Here is an 18,666-nt window from a genome sequence, read left to right as displayed (position 1 = left end):
GAATAACATTTTTCCCTTAATTTATTACAGATACATGTTCATTGTAAAAAATTTAAAAACTTAAGACAAGCAAAAAGAAGTCATTCTAAATTCCACCAACCAGAGACAATGAATGTTATCAACTTATTATATATCCCTCTAATCTTTTTTCCTATCCATATATGTACTTGTATTGGGAAATGGCAACATACTACAAGAATTTTATAACTTGCTTTTCCCACTTTCCTGGCAAATGGGACAGAAACAACTTTAAACAGTATTATTTTAAACATCTTCAAGGTCTTCTAACTGTACTATGGTACACATTTACTTAACCAGTTCTCTATTGTATATTACATTGTTTCCAGTTATTGATCACTATAAATAATACAATGATATAATCCTTGTGGCTAAATCTTTAAGCATAACCAAGATTATTTCCTTGTAAATTCTTAAAAGGTAAAAGATACTTTTTCCTCTTGTCACTCACACTAGGTAATATAACACTGGACAGGTACATAATAATTATATGCTGATTTGAGACACCAGAATAAAGCTGGTACTAGAATCTTCTCTGAACATATCCAAGAAAAGGAAAACAAATGTTGGCACTGCTTCCTATTCTCTCAAACTTTAGTACCTTCTCTAAATTGCCCAGAAAGGTTTGAAAATGGCTTTACCTAAACCAAAAAGGTGAATATAATAACCTCTTAAAGGCTTCCAGAGGTAATAAGTTTACCTTAATTTGGAGAAATAAAATCTGTTGTGCCAAAAAAGTAAAAATATAAAGATAACTTTTTCAGAAGTCTCTATATTCTTACCTTTTGATGGAACTGGAGAAATCCCAAATCTGTAGAAAGAAAAACAAGCTAAATTTTAGGAAGCTGTTCACACTCCTGGTTTGTATCCGTGTCAAGTGTACATATGGCACTTCTTGCTTGTGATCTCAAGCCTTGCAATCATTAGCTAATTCTAACAACTCCATGAAAGAGGTTCAGTTGACTCTCTTTCTCACCAAGAGTCCAGAGAATAAACTAAAATGTAGCCTTATCAGAATTGGGAGTAACACTCAATTCCTGTGTTTTTCCTATTACAAAAACCCTGCTTGTTAATAAAACCCAATCTACAGCTACTACATCCAGTCAACAGACATGTTCTGAACAGAGCCAAGGGAGCCTTTATTTTCAGCAAGGCCTCTATTCTACTTAAAATAAACTATATTTAAAACCTACCACACCCCCTCACCTTAATATTATCACTATCTCAGATCTAAATAGCTGGGAACACTCACCTAGCTGCCCGGGCAGCTTTCTTACTCTCCAAACTGACAGGTACATTGAATCGTTCAGCTCTCTTCTGCATCCTCTAAGTGATAACAGACAAAAGAAAGGGCAGAGAAAAATTCAATTCTTGATTTCGTTCTTTTAAGAGAAAAGTCATTTAGAGATGTGTATCTTTAGAACATAAGGAGTAATTTCTTAAGGTCTAAACTGAGTTATACTGACAATCATAGAGGATATCAGGTTGTATCCATCCCAGGGCTTAACTCAACAGCCCTTTCCAGAAAGCAAATACAAAAAGACTATTATTACATTCATGTCCTCAAAAACAAAAGGGAAGGAATAAAATAAAACCCACATTCTACATCAAGCCAAGAAGACAAAAGCTGTGTTTAGTTGACCTTTGAAAATGGATCAAAGGAACAGCTTGGTTCCAACACTAGTTGTGTACTCTTTCAGTTAGAAATGAGATACCAAAAAAAAAAAAAAGATATGAAGCAGCATTGTCCTATGCCATCTCTACTTTAAACGTACAAAAAAGCCCACAGATCTTGACTGGAACCTAATTTCAGAGATTCTGAGACAGAATCCAGAGAAATTTCTATCTCAGCTAGCTAGTAGTAACTGGTGAGTGACATCTTCCCTTTTAACTTTTCATCTTTTTCAAGGTATGATCCTCTCAAACTCTAATTCCAGTTTATAAACATCTTAAAAAGAGTTACCACTAAGACCAGAACACTATACAAAAGATTAGGGCTTCAAAGGCAACTATGCCAGTCCAAATATATTCCCAAGTATAGCTGGCGTAAAAATGTATCACTACCTCAATCTGTTGATACTGATTTTCTGCCTATGAGTAAATATTTTAAAGTGATGACACAGATAGAATAAAGGGTAAGAAACAGAGAGATATATATAGACTGCTCTTCTGAAACAATGACCTACCTCAGTCTGTGGTATTTCAGATGTAATTTTTACCACTTTTTTCTCTGCTGCCCTGGAAAAGAGATTTTTAAAATCAAAAAAACTGATATTCTAAACCGAAACCTTAGAATTGTCTAAGAATTCACCTGAATCATGTTCTCTGTCCCATATCTCTCTGCCACCCTTCAGACCAAAAAAGCATGAAGCCCATCAGATTTTTTAGTTCCTTGAATTGTCATCTATTCATAAAAAAGTTCAAATAACAGACTAAGTTACTTTACTATAAGAAAGCAACCAGAAAATAACTGTGGTTAAACACACTGAGCTGAGGGAAATGTTTAAAGGACACTGGAAATCATTTCATTTACTTTTAGGAACTTTAAATGTACTTCTGGACTAATGACTATTTCTCCAACCCTTATTTAAATACCAGCTCTCAATTTTCATCACAATTAATGAGTGCTCTACAAGGTCTGGTTTCCTTCTTTTACAAATCCCTTATATCTCCCATGGGACCACAGCTCCAGCTGGAAGAATCAAAGTGGGACAAATAAAAATGCCAAAGGGAGTGGGAAGAAAAAAAGGCTAAGGGAAGTTTGAATTAGGAAAACATGCTAAGTTACTAGTCAAAAGGTTTAAGAGAAAACAAAAGCGGAGGGACCAGAGGGGCGGGAGACAAAGTTCGGAAGTACCCAGGATAAATGGAAGGGCATTAACCCTCCACCAAACAACTCTCATAAAACTGTGGGTCATAACCAGTCTCATTAAGGTCCCTCATTTAGAGACATGGGCGGCTTTTGTTCCAATATCCCGGACACTTTTCCCATTTGATGCCCTGAAAGGTAGTAATGGTTTAATGGCATTTTCAGAGGAAGCAATTCTGGAACAGGAACTTACTCTCTGCTCCATCCTTTTGTTGGAGGTCCCTGGACTGACAGATAAGCAATGGGAGCCCCCTGCTGACCATAACTAAGTCCTGCAATATTTAATTGCCCTGGTTTCAGCAGAGGGGTGGTGGGGAGGGCTGCGGGGGAGGGCTGAGGGGGAGGGGTGAGGGGTGGGGGGGGGTCAAACTAGAAACAGAGGTTATCTTTTTGGAGAATATCAAGGGAAGACAAAGTGAGGAGATCTCCTTTTGAATGTTTAAAGGATTTTTTAAAAAGAAATTTCTGATTTTTTTCCATTTCTTAATCATCTTTCCTTCCCCAATCCTCTCATTTTCTTCAGGCAGAAAGGGACATGGAAGTTTAATGTTTTACTTGAAGTCCAATGCCATTAAAATAGCAGTCCTCTTCACCAAACCTCAGGCTAATGACTTCCTTCACATTCCCATCAGTACACCTCAAGGCAAAAAGGGAACCTGAGAGGACACTTCCTTCAGATCTGTTCCAATTCCCTAAGGCACAATTAAGCTCAAGCAATAAATACACATCATACTCTGAGACTCATGTGAAATCTCATCTCTTCACTGAGAAGTTTCTCTCCTATTCACAGTCATACACAAAACATTCTCCAAACTACAGGGACCCCAAATCTTCTGTACATACTTTAGTCTAACCACTACTATCCCTCTAACAAGCAAAAACACAACCTCTCCCACATAGTCAATTTCCTTGTTCAGAAATTCACTGATAAAATTAAAGCCCTCTAAACAAGAGAATTATATATTTTACATATTATAAAGATAACTACAAATTCTCAAACTTCACTGTTTTCAACCCACACTGGCTAATTATATCATCGTATTTACTTCACCTTCCTTCTTGCCCTCAGTTCAGTCACTCAGTTGTGTCCAACTCTTTGCGACCCCATGAACTGCAGCATGCCAGGCTTCCCTGTCCATCATTAACTCCCAGAGCTTGCTCAAACTCATGTCCATCGAGGTGGTGATGCCATTCAACCATCTCATCCTTTGTCATCCCCTTCTCCTCCTGCTTTAAAAAGATTTAAAGATCCCAGCACTAGGGTCTTTTCCAATGAATCAGTTCTTCACATCAGGTGGCCAAAGTATTAGAGCTTCAGCTTCAGCATCAGTCCTTCTAATTCAGGACTGATTTTCTTCAGGATTGACTGGTTTGATCTTCCTGCAGTCCAAGGGACTCTAAAGAGTCTTCTCCAACACCACAGTTCAAAAGCATCAATTCTTCGCTCAGTTTTCTTTACAGTCCAACTCTCACATCTACACGACTACCAGAAAAACCATAGCTTTGACTAGACAGACCTTTGTCAGCAATGTCTCTTCTTTTTAATATGCTGCAAAGTCTGTCACTGTTTCCACTGTTTCCCTATCTACTTGCCATGAGGTGATGCGACCAGATGCCATATCTTCATTTTTTGAATACTGAGTTTTAAGCCAGTTTTTTCACCCTCCTCTTTCAGTTTCATCAAGAAGCTCTTTGGTTCCTCTTCACTCTCTGCCATAAGGGGAGTGTCATCTGCATATCTGAGGTTATTAATATTTCTCCTGGCAATCTTGATTCCAACTTGTGCTTCATCCAGCCCAGCATGTTGCATGATGTGCTCTGCATATAAGTTATATAAATAAGCAGGGTGACAAAATACAGCCTTGTTGTACTCCTTTCCCAATTTGGAACAGTCCATTGTTCCATGTCCAGTTCTAACTGTTGCTTCTTGACCTGCATACAGATTTCTCAGAAGGCAGAGAAGGTGGTCTGGTATTTCCATCTCTTAAAGAATTTCCACAGTTTGTTGTGATCCACACAGTCCAAGACTTTGGCATAGTCAGTAAAGCAGAAATAGATGTTTTTCTGGAACTCTCTTCCTTTTTCCATGATCCAGCAGATGTTGGCAATTTGATCTCTGCCTTTTCTAAATCCAGCTTGAACACATGGAAGTTCTCGGTTCACTGTTGAAGCCTTGCTTGGATAATTTTTCATTATTCTGCTAGTGTGTGAGATGAATGCAATTGGGCAATCGTTTGAACATTCTTCAGCATTTCCTTTCTTTGGGACTGGAATGAAAACTGACCTTTTCCAGTCCTGTGGCCACTGCTGAGTTTTCCAAATTTGCTGGCATATTGAGTAGCATCATCCTTTAGGATTTGAAATAGCTCAACTGGAATTCCATCACCTCCACTAGTTTTGTTCATAGTGATGCTTCCTAAGGACCACTTGACTTAGCATTCTAGGATGTCTGTCTCTTGGTGGGTGATTATACCATCGTGGTTATCTGGGTCACTGAGATCTTTTCTGTATAGTTCTGTGTATTCTTGCCACCTCTTCTTAGTATCTTCTGCTTCTGTTAGGTCCATACCATTTCTGTCCTTTATTGTGCCCATCTTTGCATGAAATGTTCCGTTGGTATCTCTAATTTTCTTGAAGACATCTCCAGTCTTTCCCATTCTACTGTTTTCCTCTATTTCTTTGCACTGATCATTGATCCTTCTTGCCATGTAAGTTCCCAAAACCTCTCTATTTTAAAGCTATCCCAGGACTCCCCCAGTGGTCCAGTGGCCAATGCAGGGAACCTAGGTCAGGGAACTAGATCCCACAAGACACAACTAAGAGTCTGTATGCTGCAATTAAGTTCCTGTGCAGCCAAATAAATAATTTTTTTAAAAAGCTTGGAGAATCCCATGGGCAGAGGTGACTGGTGGGCTATAGTCCACAGGGTCGCAAAGAGTTGGACACGACTAAGCAACTAACACTTTCACGCTCAGGATGGAATTTCCGGCTCCAAGTCACCCTTTGAAGAACTGCCTCATTTTGCACTGCTTTGTGTAAAAATAAAGATATGAAGACCAAAAAAACCCCAAAAGCTATCCCATTGGCCATCTTCTCAAGGCACATTATATAAACAAAAACCTCCTGTAATGGGCAACAACTAAATGGCTTTAGAAAGCAGTAGTATTTGACAAAATCTAATAGAACACTAAAGGAATATCCTCTCTAATACAGCAAATTCCCTGCTAGAAATGTACCCTTTGGACATACTTGCATACATTTAAAATTAATTGTATAAGGAGGTACAGCACTGCATGTTTTGCAATTATGAATAATCTAAATATCCATCAACAGGAGGAGACTGGTGAAATTACTATTCACTTTTAGAATGGAGTACTATTAGCTGCCAGAAAGAATAAAATTCTAAGTTGTTAACAACTAAATCTACGTGACGGGTTCATAGGGGTCTATATAGCATGCTCTTAACTTTTTTATAAGCGTGTAATATTGTATAACAACAAGTTAAAAAAACAGAGACCTACCACTTACTAGGATAATTATCCTCATTTCTTACAGCTGATGTGAGGATTAGATGAGAATATATGTAAAACACTTAGAACCTTGCCTACTATATAACTAATTTTTTTTTTTTTGGCCTTGCCACACAGCATGCAGGAACTTAAGCTCCCCAACCAGAGATCAAACCCATGCCCCCTGCAGTGGAAGCATGGACTCTTAACCACCGGAATGCCACAGAAGTCTTTACATCTAATAATTAAATAAGGACATTATATGATGATATAGAAAGATCTCCATACGTGGGAAAAAAATCAGGAAACCAACAATATGTATCGTGTATGTACATATACATATACACATACCGTATAAAATATTTCAAAAGAATATATTGAAAACCTCTGGGAAGTCAGGTGGAGGTACAGACAAAGGTATTCAATTTTCTTTCCTTTCTCTTTTTTTGGGGGGACAGAGGGGCTGCACCACATGACATGTGGAATCTTAGTTCCCCAACCAGGGACTGACCCTTTGCCCCCTACACTGAAAGCTCACAGTCTTGACCACTGGACCACCAGGGAAGTCTCCTTAATTTTCAATTTATATACTCTTCTATGTACTCTTTATGACTTTTTACAAGTACACATATTGCCCTTTATAATTAAACAGATTAATACAGCTATGAGGAGCAAAAATGTTAAAAAGGACTCAACTGCTCTTAATGTGCTGGTGCATAAGATGGCCAGACATTTGTGGGAAATTCCAAATATAAGATGTTTATGAACAACCTTGTGCAATAATTTAAATAAATCCAGATCTACTTTTCATTAATACTTTGTCCTCTCTTCCTACACTGTAAACCAGAAAATAAGAGAGAATACAGTGTTACTCACTCCTCCCTTATAAAAGTCCACATATGCAGAAAATCTGCATGATTCTCTACACAGAAAGAGAATCATCTATCATATACAACAAGGCTAAGAGAAATAAACTTTTTATGGACTGAAGTCTCCTGGTCCTAATTATCTATTACATAACCCAAAGACAACTTAGTTTCCTTCAGTGGGACAATGTAGTTGAAATGAACTAGACTTTTCTAAAAATGTACAATCTAATAAAAAAGCCAAAAAGAATGTTTAAGAAGTAAACAGAGTGAAACACTAAAAAATCCAGAACCATCTGCGCTGTATTCATTATTAAAAAGGGATAGTTGGGACATCCCTGGTGACACAATGGCTAAGAATCTGCCTGCCAATGCAGAAGACAAGGGTTCGAGCCCTGGTCTGGGAAGATTTCACATGCAGTGAAGTAACTGAGCCCTGTGCCGCAACTACAAAAGACTGAACACCCTAGAGCTGCAGAGCGCAACTACTGAGCCCTCGTGCTGCAACTATTAAAGCCCATGCTCCTAGAGCCTATGCTCCACAAGAGAAACCACTGCAACGAGAAGACCAAGCACTGCAAAAGAAGAGTAGAACTCCCACTTGCCACAACTAGGGCAAGTCTGCACAAAGCAATGAAGACCCAGCATAGTCATAAATAAATTAATTTAATTAATATAAATAAATAAAAAAAGGATAGTTACACATCAACAGTTTTTTCAGGAGGTTCTTCCTCTTTGACAGGCAGTTCTAAGGGCTTTGGTTCTTCTTCCTAAAAACAAATGAAACAAGATGGTTAAAATAAATCAAGAGTAAATACCTGTCAACAGAAAAATATGAGAACTCCAAAATGAATGAGGCTTTCACAACTTTCATTCCCCCTTTATGCACCCCTAACGAGTCAGCATTCAAGCCCTCTAATGATTAATGTTCAGCAATGTGACCAAGGTAGTGGCACACTGCCAGGCCAGTGACTAACCTTACTCTCTCCAACTCACCTCTGTTTCATCTCCCAGTACATCTTCTTCATTTGCCTCCTCTTCAGCTAAAGAATATTAAAATATTCAGGTCAAGCCCTGCTACAAAACCATCTTGATCACTGTACTTAGGCTAAAATTATAATCTTTTTGTTTTTCCAAAACAAAATTCAATATGCTCATAAAATTTGCTCCACATGGAGAAGATAAAACTACATACTCTACCTAACATCAATAAGAGGTTGAACGCCAGTTGGACTAAAGAACTAAACAAGATGAGATCAAACTACAACATTAACAAAAACCAGTGTGGAAGAATTTAGTGAAGAATTTCTTAAAATTAAAAAAAAAAAAAATCCCGGAAGCAAAAGCACTATGCAAAAAACTGACTTTTCAAAACTAGGAAAGGACACCACAGAAAAAAGAATCATGAAAATACTTGTGTATAAAACCAACAGGGTAATAGTCACTAGAATACAGAAGAAATGCCTGCAAACTAACAAGCAACCAATGAGAATCCCAACAGAAAAATGGGCAAAGGAGAAACCCAAAGAACCATAAGCAAAAGAAATGTTTAAACTTTTTAATAATTGGAAGAATGTAAATTGAAACCACCAACAGATTAGGAAAAATGAGGCCAGAGTGAACCCTCATGTGCTGATAATGAGATTTATAGAGCAATTCAGAGAAACAGTTTGGTAGTATTTAGTCATATTAAGTAAACATTTATGAATAGCTATTTATTAGCAACCCCATCCCTGAGTATATACCCTAAAAGACTCTCACACAAGGATATAAGGAAATATGAAAGTAGTAGTTCAGGAGGCAATACAGGAGTCAGTCACTGAATGAACTAAAGAAAATGTGGTGAATTCTATAAATTATAGAAAACAATGCAGGAATTAGAATCAACAGACTAGATGATGACACAGTCAGTTCATACATCTTTGAAAAAAGTGAGTACTTAAGAGAAAAAAGTGTGCAATAAAGGTTATGGCCTCATTGCCAACTACATAAAATTACTACAGATCAAACAACACTACATGGTTTACAACCGTAAAGACAAAAAATATGTATCAAGCACATTAGAATTGTTGACTAAGGGAATTTGGATAAAAGAAAAGGGAATAAAAAAATTAAAATTAGAGAGGGATGACAGTATAAATGAAGTATTTTTATCTGTTTTAAAGTGAAATTACAGAATGTCAGAGCTAGAAAGAACCAGAGATTACCTAAGTTTATGGATTTCGAGGGTGGAGACACCGGTCTCACTTCACAGACCAGAACAAAACACTCCGCCATGAAAACAGTGGCTGTCCAAAGTTACCTAGTAAACTTCTGGCACAGGAGGAATTCAACTTCGAATAGTCCAATTCTCAGTCTAATGATACTTGCTTTACCATACTTCTTTAAAATAATTAGCTGAAATAAAGTTACAATGTCTTTTAAGGGGGAAAGGGGTATTTCATTATAACTACTGTTTTAGATAACAAGAGTTTTCTTGATAGAGTTAATTAAAATCTTACATCATCAACAACCTAAAAGAAAAAAAGAAATCTTCTGTATGGCAGAGCCTAAAAATTAATCTCCTCAATCACATCACTCTTTGGCTCCACAGGAAACTCACCATGCTCTTCAAGATATGCCTGGAGCCTGTTGATGAGATCTTGTTTTATTCCCTTGGTCTCCAAACCACGAGCAAGACACTCCTGCTTTAGTTCAGCAAGCTGAGAAAAAAGAATAAAGCTTTTCCTTAATTTACAGAATGAACCTGGTGGGGGAAAAAAAAAAAAGTAGCTCTTACAAGAAAGAAAAAGAAAACAACGTTCACCCCATAACTTCTGCTCTTAATCCCACCAAGTTTTTAGGTCCACAAGATGATTCACTTTCCCTCAACAATACTCAATATGCAAGAGGACTTTTCTAACAGATGGTGAAGAATAACCCTGCTTTAATAAAATTCTTATCTATTCATACATCTATTTATTATATAAATCTTTAGCTGTTTCTGAGCGGAGGGTGTCTTTTTTCCCCAATTACTGTACTAGTTCATACAAGGAAGGAAAGAATTAATCTTTTAAGTAGAATATATAATTATCTAAAAGCAGATTCTCCTTACTATTATCCCAGATCCTTTACTGCAATCTACCATATACGCGCATACAAGCCTGATCACTACAGCATTAGGTAGATATGTTAGCTAGCTTAATGTCAACAATTAATCACTAAAAGGATCTTTGCCAAAATAGAAAAAAATATGTAATGGCATGCCACAGAGTTCTGCTGAAGATTTTTAAATAAGTAATTTGACTAAAGATCTGATAGGCATGCTTACAACTTTGCAGATACCAGGAGGAGGAAGAATTGGTAAATTACTAACAGAACTAAAGCTGGGGGTGTCAGGGGGTGTTGCTGGCTCTTCAGGGAAAACAATGATCCAAAATGAAGACTCAATTTAGAAGAAATAAGGTATACCTATAAAGTACTACACTTTTATTCAAAACTTTATTAAATTTATTATATTCAAAACATTAAAAAAAACAACAACAGATGAACAAGATCTGGCCCAACAGTAACTCAAAGGATAAGACCTCAGTCAGGGTTTTAGAAAGATTACAAGTGCAAAAAGGGTTAACGGTATAGTTTGCTACCAAAGTAATTCTAGATTAAGGGTAACTAAAAAAATAGAATCTATATTAAATAATGTAATAGCCTTACTGGGCTCTTTATTCTCATTTTAAGCCACATAATGACATGCTGATCCAAGGAGAACAACTAAGAAAAAGGAAGGTTTTAAAAATCCTATATGCAGATCAATGCACAAACACAGATTATTTGTCCTGGAAAAAGACTTTACTAGTTTTGAAGTACAGATCTAAGACCAACCAGTAGAAATTAGAAAGCAGATTCCTATAGAAGAAAGAATGTTGTAACTAAGGGACTATGCTGGTCATCTCTAAAAGGTTTTCAACCAAGGAAGCATTTGGAAATGGAGAGGGGAGCTTTTTTTCTGATTGGGTATTCAGTGAGTAGGACAGGTAGGCAGGGAGGGATATAACATGTAAAACTGTTCTACTCAAGCCAGCAGCCCCCTCTACTGAGAAACACAGTAGGTAATCACCCATTAAAAGCATGGAGCATAACAAAGCATAACAAGGCATCTGAAGTCAGACTACACTGGGTTCAAATTCCAGCTTTACCACTTACATCTGTGTAGCCTAGGTGAGTAACGTAACCACTCTGTGCCTCAGTTTCCTCTGAAATGGGGATAATGTAACAGTACCTGTAGTATAGGGTTGCTACGAAGATTAAACCAGTAAATAGTTGTAAAGCATTTACAATAGTGCTTAGCAGCTAGTAAGTGTTAGAAACTGGGTGAAGAGTTGGACAAGATTAGACAGAATCACTGTTTCTCTGATTTCTGCATTTCACAGACCAATATATTTTTAAATAGGTAGAGAGAGAGGGCTGCCAATTTTTTATAGCATTCCACGTTGTGGACCAATACTTTTTTAAAAGGAAGATGAGGAGTTACAGAAAGTAAAGAAATTGTATTGTGTTATAAACAAACAACCAATACTCTAAATGCTCCTCATCTTCCTTTTTCCTTCTCCTCCTCTAAGTAACATTAAGGGAAAAGGAATGTAAATACTCAGGCAATTCAAATTTCAACTTTCTAACAGAGCTGTTCCTCCCTTCTCCTTCCTTCCCCAAACTGTGTGTAGATACAGACAGAAGTTTACAAAATCTTTCAGATAACAGGGAAAGATAGTCAGTGATAGATTCTGCACAGGATGCTGATCTAGTAGACCTGAAGCTGACAGACTGGTACAACTGGTTGTTTAGCACGGACAGCATCCACCACTGCTAACCACTGACCTTGCTATTGCTGTTGAAATCTCAGCCCCCAACGGGCTGTCATTCCCTAACCTCAAGACTCTGGCTCATTCAGCAGTCTTCTCAGCACCTCCATGTCCACTTCTCTAGTCAAATGAGAATGTTACATACATTTTTACACACTGTTGCATCACTTTATTATTTTATTATATTATTATATTTTGGGTTCTCCTCCAAAAGGGAAATTGCTGAGTGAAAACAGAATAGCTGAAAATAAAAGTCATTTCACACATTTCATTTTGGCACAATTACATTAGTAGTAGAATAAAACCCTTTTAAAATCTCAAATACGGACCTATAATGTCAAATCTTACCCATTTTTATATGCATCTGACTTTAAAATGTTTTAAAAGAATGTATTTAAAAAGCAAGATATATTGAGTGAATTGTACAGTATGTGAATTGTGCCTCAATAAGACTATTAAGAAAAAACAAGTTATAGAATACTGTATGTAAGATACTAACATTAATGTAAAAAATAATGTGCACACACATAACAGTCATATAATGTTTATACACAAGATGCCTGGGCAAGAAACAGATACATTAACACCAGCTAAATCTCAGAAGAAACCAGAGGACAGGTGCAGGAGAAAAATCTTTTACCATATACCCTTTTTACATCTTTAAAATTGTGAGTATGAATTACCTATAAAACTAAATTTTTGGTCTCAATCCTAAAATCTTATTTTTCAGTATTAATAAGGCATTTTTCATGCTACCTATCCAACCAGCAGAGAAAAGACTGATCAACTGACTACACAATACATTTAACATTAACCCCCATTCATTGCCCTGTGATTTCTACTAATTTACTAATCTTAAATTTTGATTCAAATATTTTTCACCTGTTCTCTCTCAACTTGGTTTATAAACCTTCAAGGACAGAAACATTTTATATACTTTATAACATTTCATATGATAGGAATTAAATTTCAAGTATTAATACACGCCAAACAAAAGGCTAAGTCTTTTGAACATCATTTCCTCATTTAATCCTCACAGCATCTATGTGGTTGATTTTATTATTACATTTCATAAATTAAGAAAACAAAACTGAAAGAAACTCAACAATTTGCTAAAAAAAAAAAAAAAAAATCACCCAGCCAGAAAATAGTGAAGCCAACAGCCAGCTCAGATGTCTCTGATTTAAGCCCAATTTTAAGTATCAATATGAAGGATGGCTTTCATGAGCACACTCTCTCTCTCTGTTTTCCTTCTACCTTTCCTCCTCACTCTTTGCTAGCTCTTCTTCCACCGAATCTTGTAAATACAGATATTCACTAAGATGAGTTTGGCCTCCTTATCCTTCCACTTGTATCAAAGGCTTTTTCACTTCCCAGAATCCAATCATTGGCAAATCCTGTCAGCACTTCCTTCAAAACAGACATAGAATCTAATCCCTTTTCTTTCATACAAACTATTGTAAACTTTTCAGCCCTTGAACCTTATTACAGTTTATTCTCAACAAGGTAGTCAGAGTGATCTTTCTGACAATTTAAGTCAAGAACATGTCTCTCCTCTATTCAAAAATCCTCCACTGGTTTCCTATCTCATTAAGCGTAAAAGCCAGAGTCCTAATGATCACCTCTAATACTCTGCACAAGGCTCACGCTTTCATTTACTTCAAGACTTGGCTTAAACATCACCTTCTCAATGAGGCCTTCCCCTTGGTCACCCTATTGAAAATTACAATACCCTTCTCTTTTCACAGTTCCTATTTCTATTTTTCTCTACAAATCTTATCGCTATTGACATACTATAAATTTTACTTGTTTACTGTGCCTCCCTGTAGTAATATATAAGCTCCAAAAATTTATATATATATGTAAATATTTTAATAAGTCCCACACCTTTATTTTCAGCTCTTAGCCCCATATTTCCAAATGATTACGAGATATCTCCAAATGAGTATCTCAAAGACATTTATTATTTATGCCCCAAACTGAACTTCATCTTCTCTCCTGCACAAAACTGGCTTCTTCTCCTCCCAACTTAGACAAAAGGTATCACTAATTGGAGTCACCTTTCATTCCTCTCACATTTAACTGATCTAAAAATACTTATAATTTTATATCCAAAATTTCTTTCAAATTCATTCCAACTTTTGAAGCCACTACCTTATTTCTAGTCTTAGTAAGTTTTTTCACTTGACAAATAGTTGTAAGTACCCACTGTGTATCAAGCATTATCTTAGATACAGGAAAATAATCATAAGCAAAACAAAGAGTTCTTGCCCACATGGAGCTTAGAATCTAGTAGGGAAACAAGGCAAGCAATGATCATATACGTAATGTTTAACTGATTCTAAAAAAAGTACAGGGTCCTATAAAAGCATTTTAAAAGTGGTCTGACTCTGTGTGTAGATGGATGGAACCCATTCTACCTAAGGGTTCATTGGATAAATGATGTTTGACTGATTCTGAAGGGAAACTAACAGTTAATTAAACAAGGGGCAACCAGTCCATTTTAAAGGAGATCAGTCCTGGGTGTTCTTTGGAAGGAATGATGCTAAAGCTGAAACTTCAGTACTTTGGCCACCTCATGCAAAGAGTTGACTCATTGGAAAAGACTCTGATGCTGGGAGGGATTGGGGGCAGGAGGAGAAAGGGACGACAGAGGATGAGATGACTGGATGGCATCACTGACTCGATGGACGTGGGTTTGGGTGAACTCCGGGAGTTGGTGATGGACAGGGAGGCCTGGTGTGCTGCAATTCATGGAGTCGCAAAGAGTCGGACATGACTGAGCGACTGAACTGATGGGGTTGGCAAGAGCAATGCAGCCAAAAGCATGTATAAAGGTTCTGAGTACTAAGGTATGGAGAAGCAGTCATGCACAGCAATTCAGAACAGCAATTCAGAACAGGAATTCTGGAGACAGACCGCCTGGATTTGAGCCACCACTTACTAGGTACATGACCTAGGGCAAGTTATCCAATCTCTGAGCTTCCATTTTTTCTCAGTTTTTGTTTCCTTCAGGCCGAGCCACAAGGCATGTGGGATCTTAGTTCCCCAACCAGAGATCGAACCTCAGCCCCCTGAAACGGAAGCATGGAGTCTTAACCACTGGACCACCAGGGAAGTCTCCATTTTTTCTCATTTTCAATGGGGACAACACAGGCATTTACCGTATTGCCTTAGGATTATCGTGAGAAATCAACTGATGTGTACAAACTGATTTGACCAGTGTCTGCCACATGGTAAATGTTAGCAATTAATGAACAGCCATTCTGATAAGTGAAATAAAGTCACTAGCTGGAATTTGAGAAACTAAACTAGATACCGGCACAGATATAATTAAAAGGTTCTAAGCAGGGGAGTGACTACTATAATAAAAATCTAACTGGTGCAATTTCTTCCTCTCCAGGCCCCATCCTTACTGCCAAAAGAACACAAACTGGGAAATTCCTAGCAGTCCAGTGTAGGACTCTGTGCTTTCATTGCAGAGTGCCTAGGGTTGCATCCTAGGCCTGGGAATTAGGATCCCACAAGCCACGCGGCAAAGAAAAAATAAAAATAAAGAAAACTCATCACATCAGCTCCTCCTTTCAAATTTTCAAAGGTTCCCCACTTTCTGCCTGTATGACAAAAAACAAACACCTTACACAACTTACAAGTCCTTTTCAGTATCACTCCAATACACCGCCAGTCACACAGTTCACCTACTTTCCTTTTCCAAACTATCTTCAACCACCAACACAAATGTACCTTATGCTTCACTATTATAAATGTCTCACTGTTTTCTTTATCCACTCTTCTAGTTCTCTCCTCTGTAGTCCCTTTTCTCACAACTGACTGGAAATCTGGTACTATAACAATTCAAGGCATTTTTCACCCACAATTCAGCCTCTTTCCAGCTGCGTTGGAATGACTCCATTTCTACAAAATCTTCACAAATTTGCAGTTGATGTGGCTTTACATTATCAATTCAGATAGATATTTTTCATTCCTACTTCAAAGCTTGTTCCTTTCCTCTGAGACCCCACACTATAGCCCCAAATTCCTTTTATAAAAATGGAAAGGCTTTTTATTAAAAAAAGAGATAAACCCTGCTGCTGCTGCTGCTTAGTCGCTTCAGTCGTGTCCGACTCTGTGTGACCCCATAGACGGCAGCCCACCAGGCTCCCCCGTCCCTGGGATTCTCCAGGCAAGAACACTGGAATGGGTTGCTATTTCCTTCTCCAATGCAGGAAAGTGAAAAGTGAAAGTGAAGTCGCTCAGTCGTGTCCGACTCTTAGCAACCCCATGGACTATAGCCCGCCAGGCTCCTCCATCCATGGGATTTTCCAGGCAAGAGTACTGGAGTGGGGTGCCATTGCCTTCTCTGAGATAAACCCTAGGTCAACCCAAAAGTAAGGATCACTCCATGATCAACAGTGGAACCAAACATTAACTGTCCTGGAAGTCAGAATTAAAGGCATGAGTTCTTAACCAGAGGTCCATGGACTCCTCAGGGCTCCAAGGTAATTTTATGAAGCCCCTCAAATCGCATGCAAAGTCATGTGTACATGCCTTTTTCTGGGGAGAGGTCCATACCTTTCATCAGAGTTTCAAAGATATCTGTGACCTCCAAAAGGTTAAGAAGTGCTCTAGAGAAAAAGCAAAGACAAGCAAATATGATTAAAAGAGTGAATCCTTTTTAGGCTATTAGGACTGCCTCATGCTCTCTAAGACTATAATAACCTGAAATCAGATCAGAGGACATTAGCCAATCAAAACCGGATTTAACCTGGAACTGACACACAAATTTTTATGGAAGGTGGAACTCCATAAACCAAAACAAAACCTATGAAGGCAAGTCACAAGGCTAGTGACTTACTCGAGGGGTTTCAAAAATGGAACTAATATAGGAAGAAAACATTAGATCTTACATTCATATTTCCTTTTTATTCCATTCAAAAATTCCTTTTCTGTGTTTCTTTCATAACATACAAACAGTAGTACATAACATATAGTAGTACTTATTTACAAGTTAATATACATATAATGGAAGTAGCTGCTCAATTTTTTACTTGTTATTCTCTTAGCAGACGACTGATACAATCTACTCATTTCGATACCAAGTTAACAGTAACTCAGGTTAACACAAAATCCCCCTAATACAGCTTAGATTCCATGAGTAAGAAACCTATCAACTTTCACTGAAAGTCTAACTGGTGTCAACTAATGTGATTAAGAGGACCTCTCTCTCTTTACTCTTACTCTCGTTACACTTTTTTTTTAAAGCTCATCAAACTTTAAATAATCAGTTTTCAGCGTGGGTCAAATCAACCTGGTTTGTCAAAGGTTCCCAGGACGTGAACAAAACATGACTGAAAAGTGATGGGAAAACTGCTTGTCAAACCACAAATGGACAACTTGAGATATTCTCTTAATTTACCACCCCCCTCAAAAAAACCCATTCTTTTGTTCCAAGAAAATAATCTAAATACGAAAAGGCTGTCAAGATTCCCAAGACACAACTTAAAACGTCTTCTGTGATTGAGTGTCACCCAGTGGTGAGACCAAGAGATGCAGGGTCTACCCGCGAAATGAAATAGGACAGAGGTAACCCTAACCTTGGAAATGTTTTCCCAGGATATTACAGTTCTGAGTGACTTGTCTCTGTGGTGGTGGGGCGCAGGGTGGGGGGAAGGCTGGTAGGCGGAGAACCGCGTTGAGAGAACTCGAAAACTTTTCAATCTGGGGTATCTGCGCCTTCACTACCTCTTAAAGTCTCCTAAAGCCCAGGCCTCTAAGGGGAGGCCTCTCCTCAGGTTTCCAAATTTGCGCCCGGGGCGTCACTCCATCTAAAATAGGGGAACGGAAGCATTTTCTGGATCAAGTCTGAGACCTAGATAGACAGAAATAAACGAAGCTGCCATCCTTTGCTACCGGGAATCTCCACTTTGGACAACAGACAGGAAAGCACAAACCCAAGGAAGAAAAAGGGGTCCCGGGCTCCGCACGGAGCCAAGAGGAGGGGACCACTGACGTAATGCAGTTTGACGAGAAACAAGAGAGTAGAACAGGTTGAAGGCACTTCCACAACCCAGTAGAGAGGTGACGGACGACACCACAGTGGAGGAAGGTGCCGAGTAACAAATAAGGATACAGTAAAACCGTGAGGAGAAATGGGAAAAGAGAAAAGGCGTAGTGGGGGAAGAAGGGAGGCACAAAAGAACAGAACTACGGCGGGAGCCAGAAAATGGAGTAGAAGAACCTTCAAGGAAAAGGCGCCAACCCGCCAGCAAAATCTAGTCTCCGGAAAAGTCCGACCCGGCCCTTCCCCGCCTCACGATACCTTCAGCTTATGAAGCTCCACCGTCTCAGTCGCCATCTTGTTACCCCTCCACTCCGCCAGGCCCCCACCCGCGGCCTCCACCTCCGGGAGCTCCCGCCTCGGCGCCTACAGCCACGGCCGGCCAATCGTTGGAGCTCTTACTCCCGCCTCTTACTATCAACTCTTTCCATTAGTCAATAGCTGGCGTGGCCCTCGCTCCTCCAAGCGGCTTTCCCCACCTCTCTCAAAAGGTGGGACCTGGAGAAGG

The 18,666-nt window shown here is 38.4% G+C and overlaps 1 protein-coding gene across 4 annotated transcripts in view; it reads right to left on the bottom strand.

Moving 5' to 3' along the window:
• Positions 1-18,469, bottom strand: part of SARNP (SAP domain containing ribonucleoprotein) — a 49,507-nt gene extending 31,038 nt beyond the window's left edge. Inside the window, exons 1-9 of one of the 4 annotated variants that reach the window (XM_059886767.1) lie at positions 18,420-18,469; positions 16,673-16,725; positions 9,865-9,964; positions 9,470-9,659; positions 8,259-8,305; positions 7,965-8,032; positions 2,205-2,256; positions 1,271-1,344; positions 801-829 (exon numbers count right to left, since the gene is read on the bottom strand). In XM_059886767.1, coding sequence (XP_059742750.1) covers positions 801-829; positions 1,271-1,344; positions 2,205-2,256; positions 7,965-8,032; positions 8,259-8,305; positions 9,470-9,539 — 340 coding nt within the window. In that variant the 5' untranslated portion in view covers positions 9,540-9,659; positions 9,865-9,964; positions 16,673-16,725; positions 18,420-18,469. Of the gene's footprint in view, positions 1-800; positions 830-1,270; positions 1,345-2,204; positions 2,257-7,964; positions 8,033-8,258; positions 8,306-9,469; positions 9,660-9,864; positions 10,009-16,672; positions 16,726-18,419 lie in introns of all 4 variants that reach the window. The other 3 variants (XM_005206705.5, XM_059886768.1, NM_001042654.2) reach the window with 3 other exon arrangements.
• Positions 18,470-18,666: the final 197 nt, after the last annotated feature.

Source organism: Bos taurus, chromosome 5 (genome assembly GCF_002263795.3).
Source record: "Bos taurus isolate L1 Dominette 01449 registration number 42190680 breed Hereford chromosome 5, ARS-UCD2.0, whole genome shotgun sequence".
Classification (NCBI taxonomy): domain Eukaryota; kingdom Metazoa; phylum Chordata; class Mammalia; order Artiodactyla; family Bovidae; genus Bos; species Bos taurus.
The sequence above is the reverse complement of the archived record's forward strand: the minus strand, read 5'-3'. Positions and strand labels throughout refer to the sequence as shown.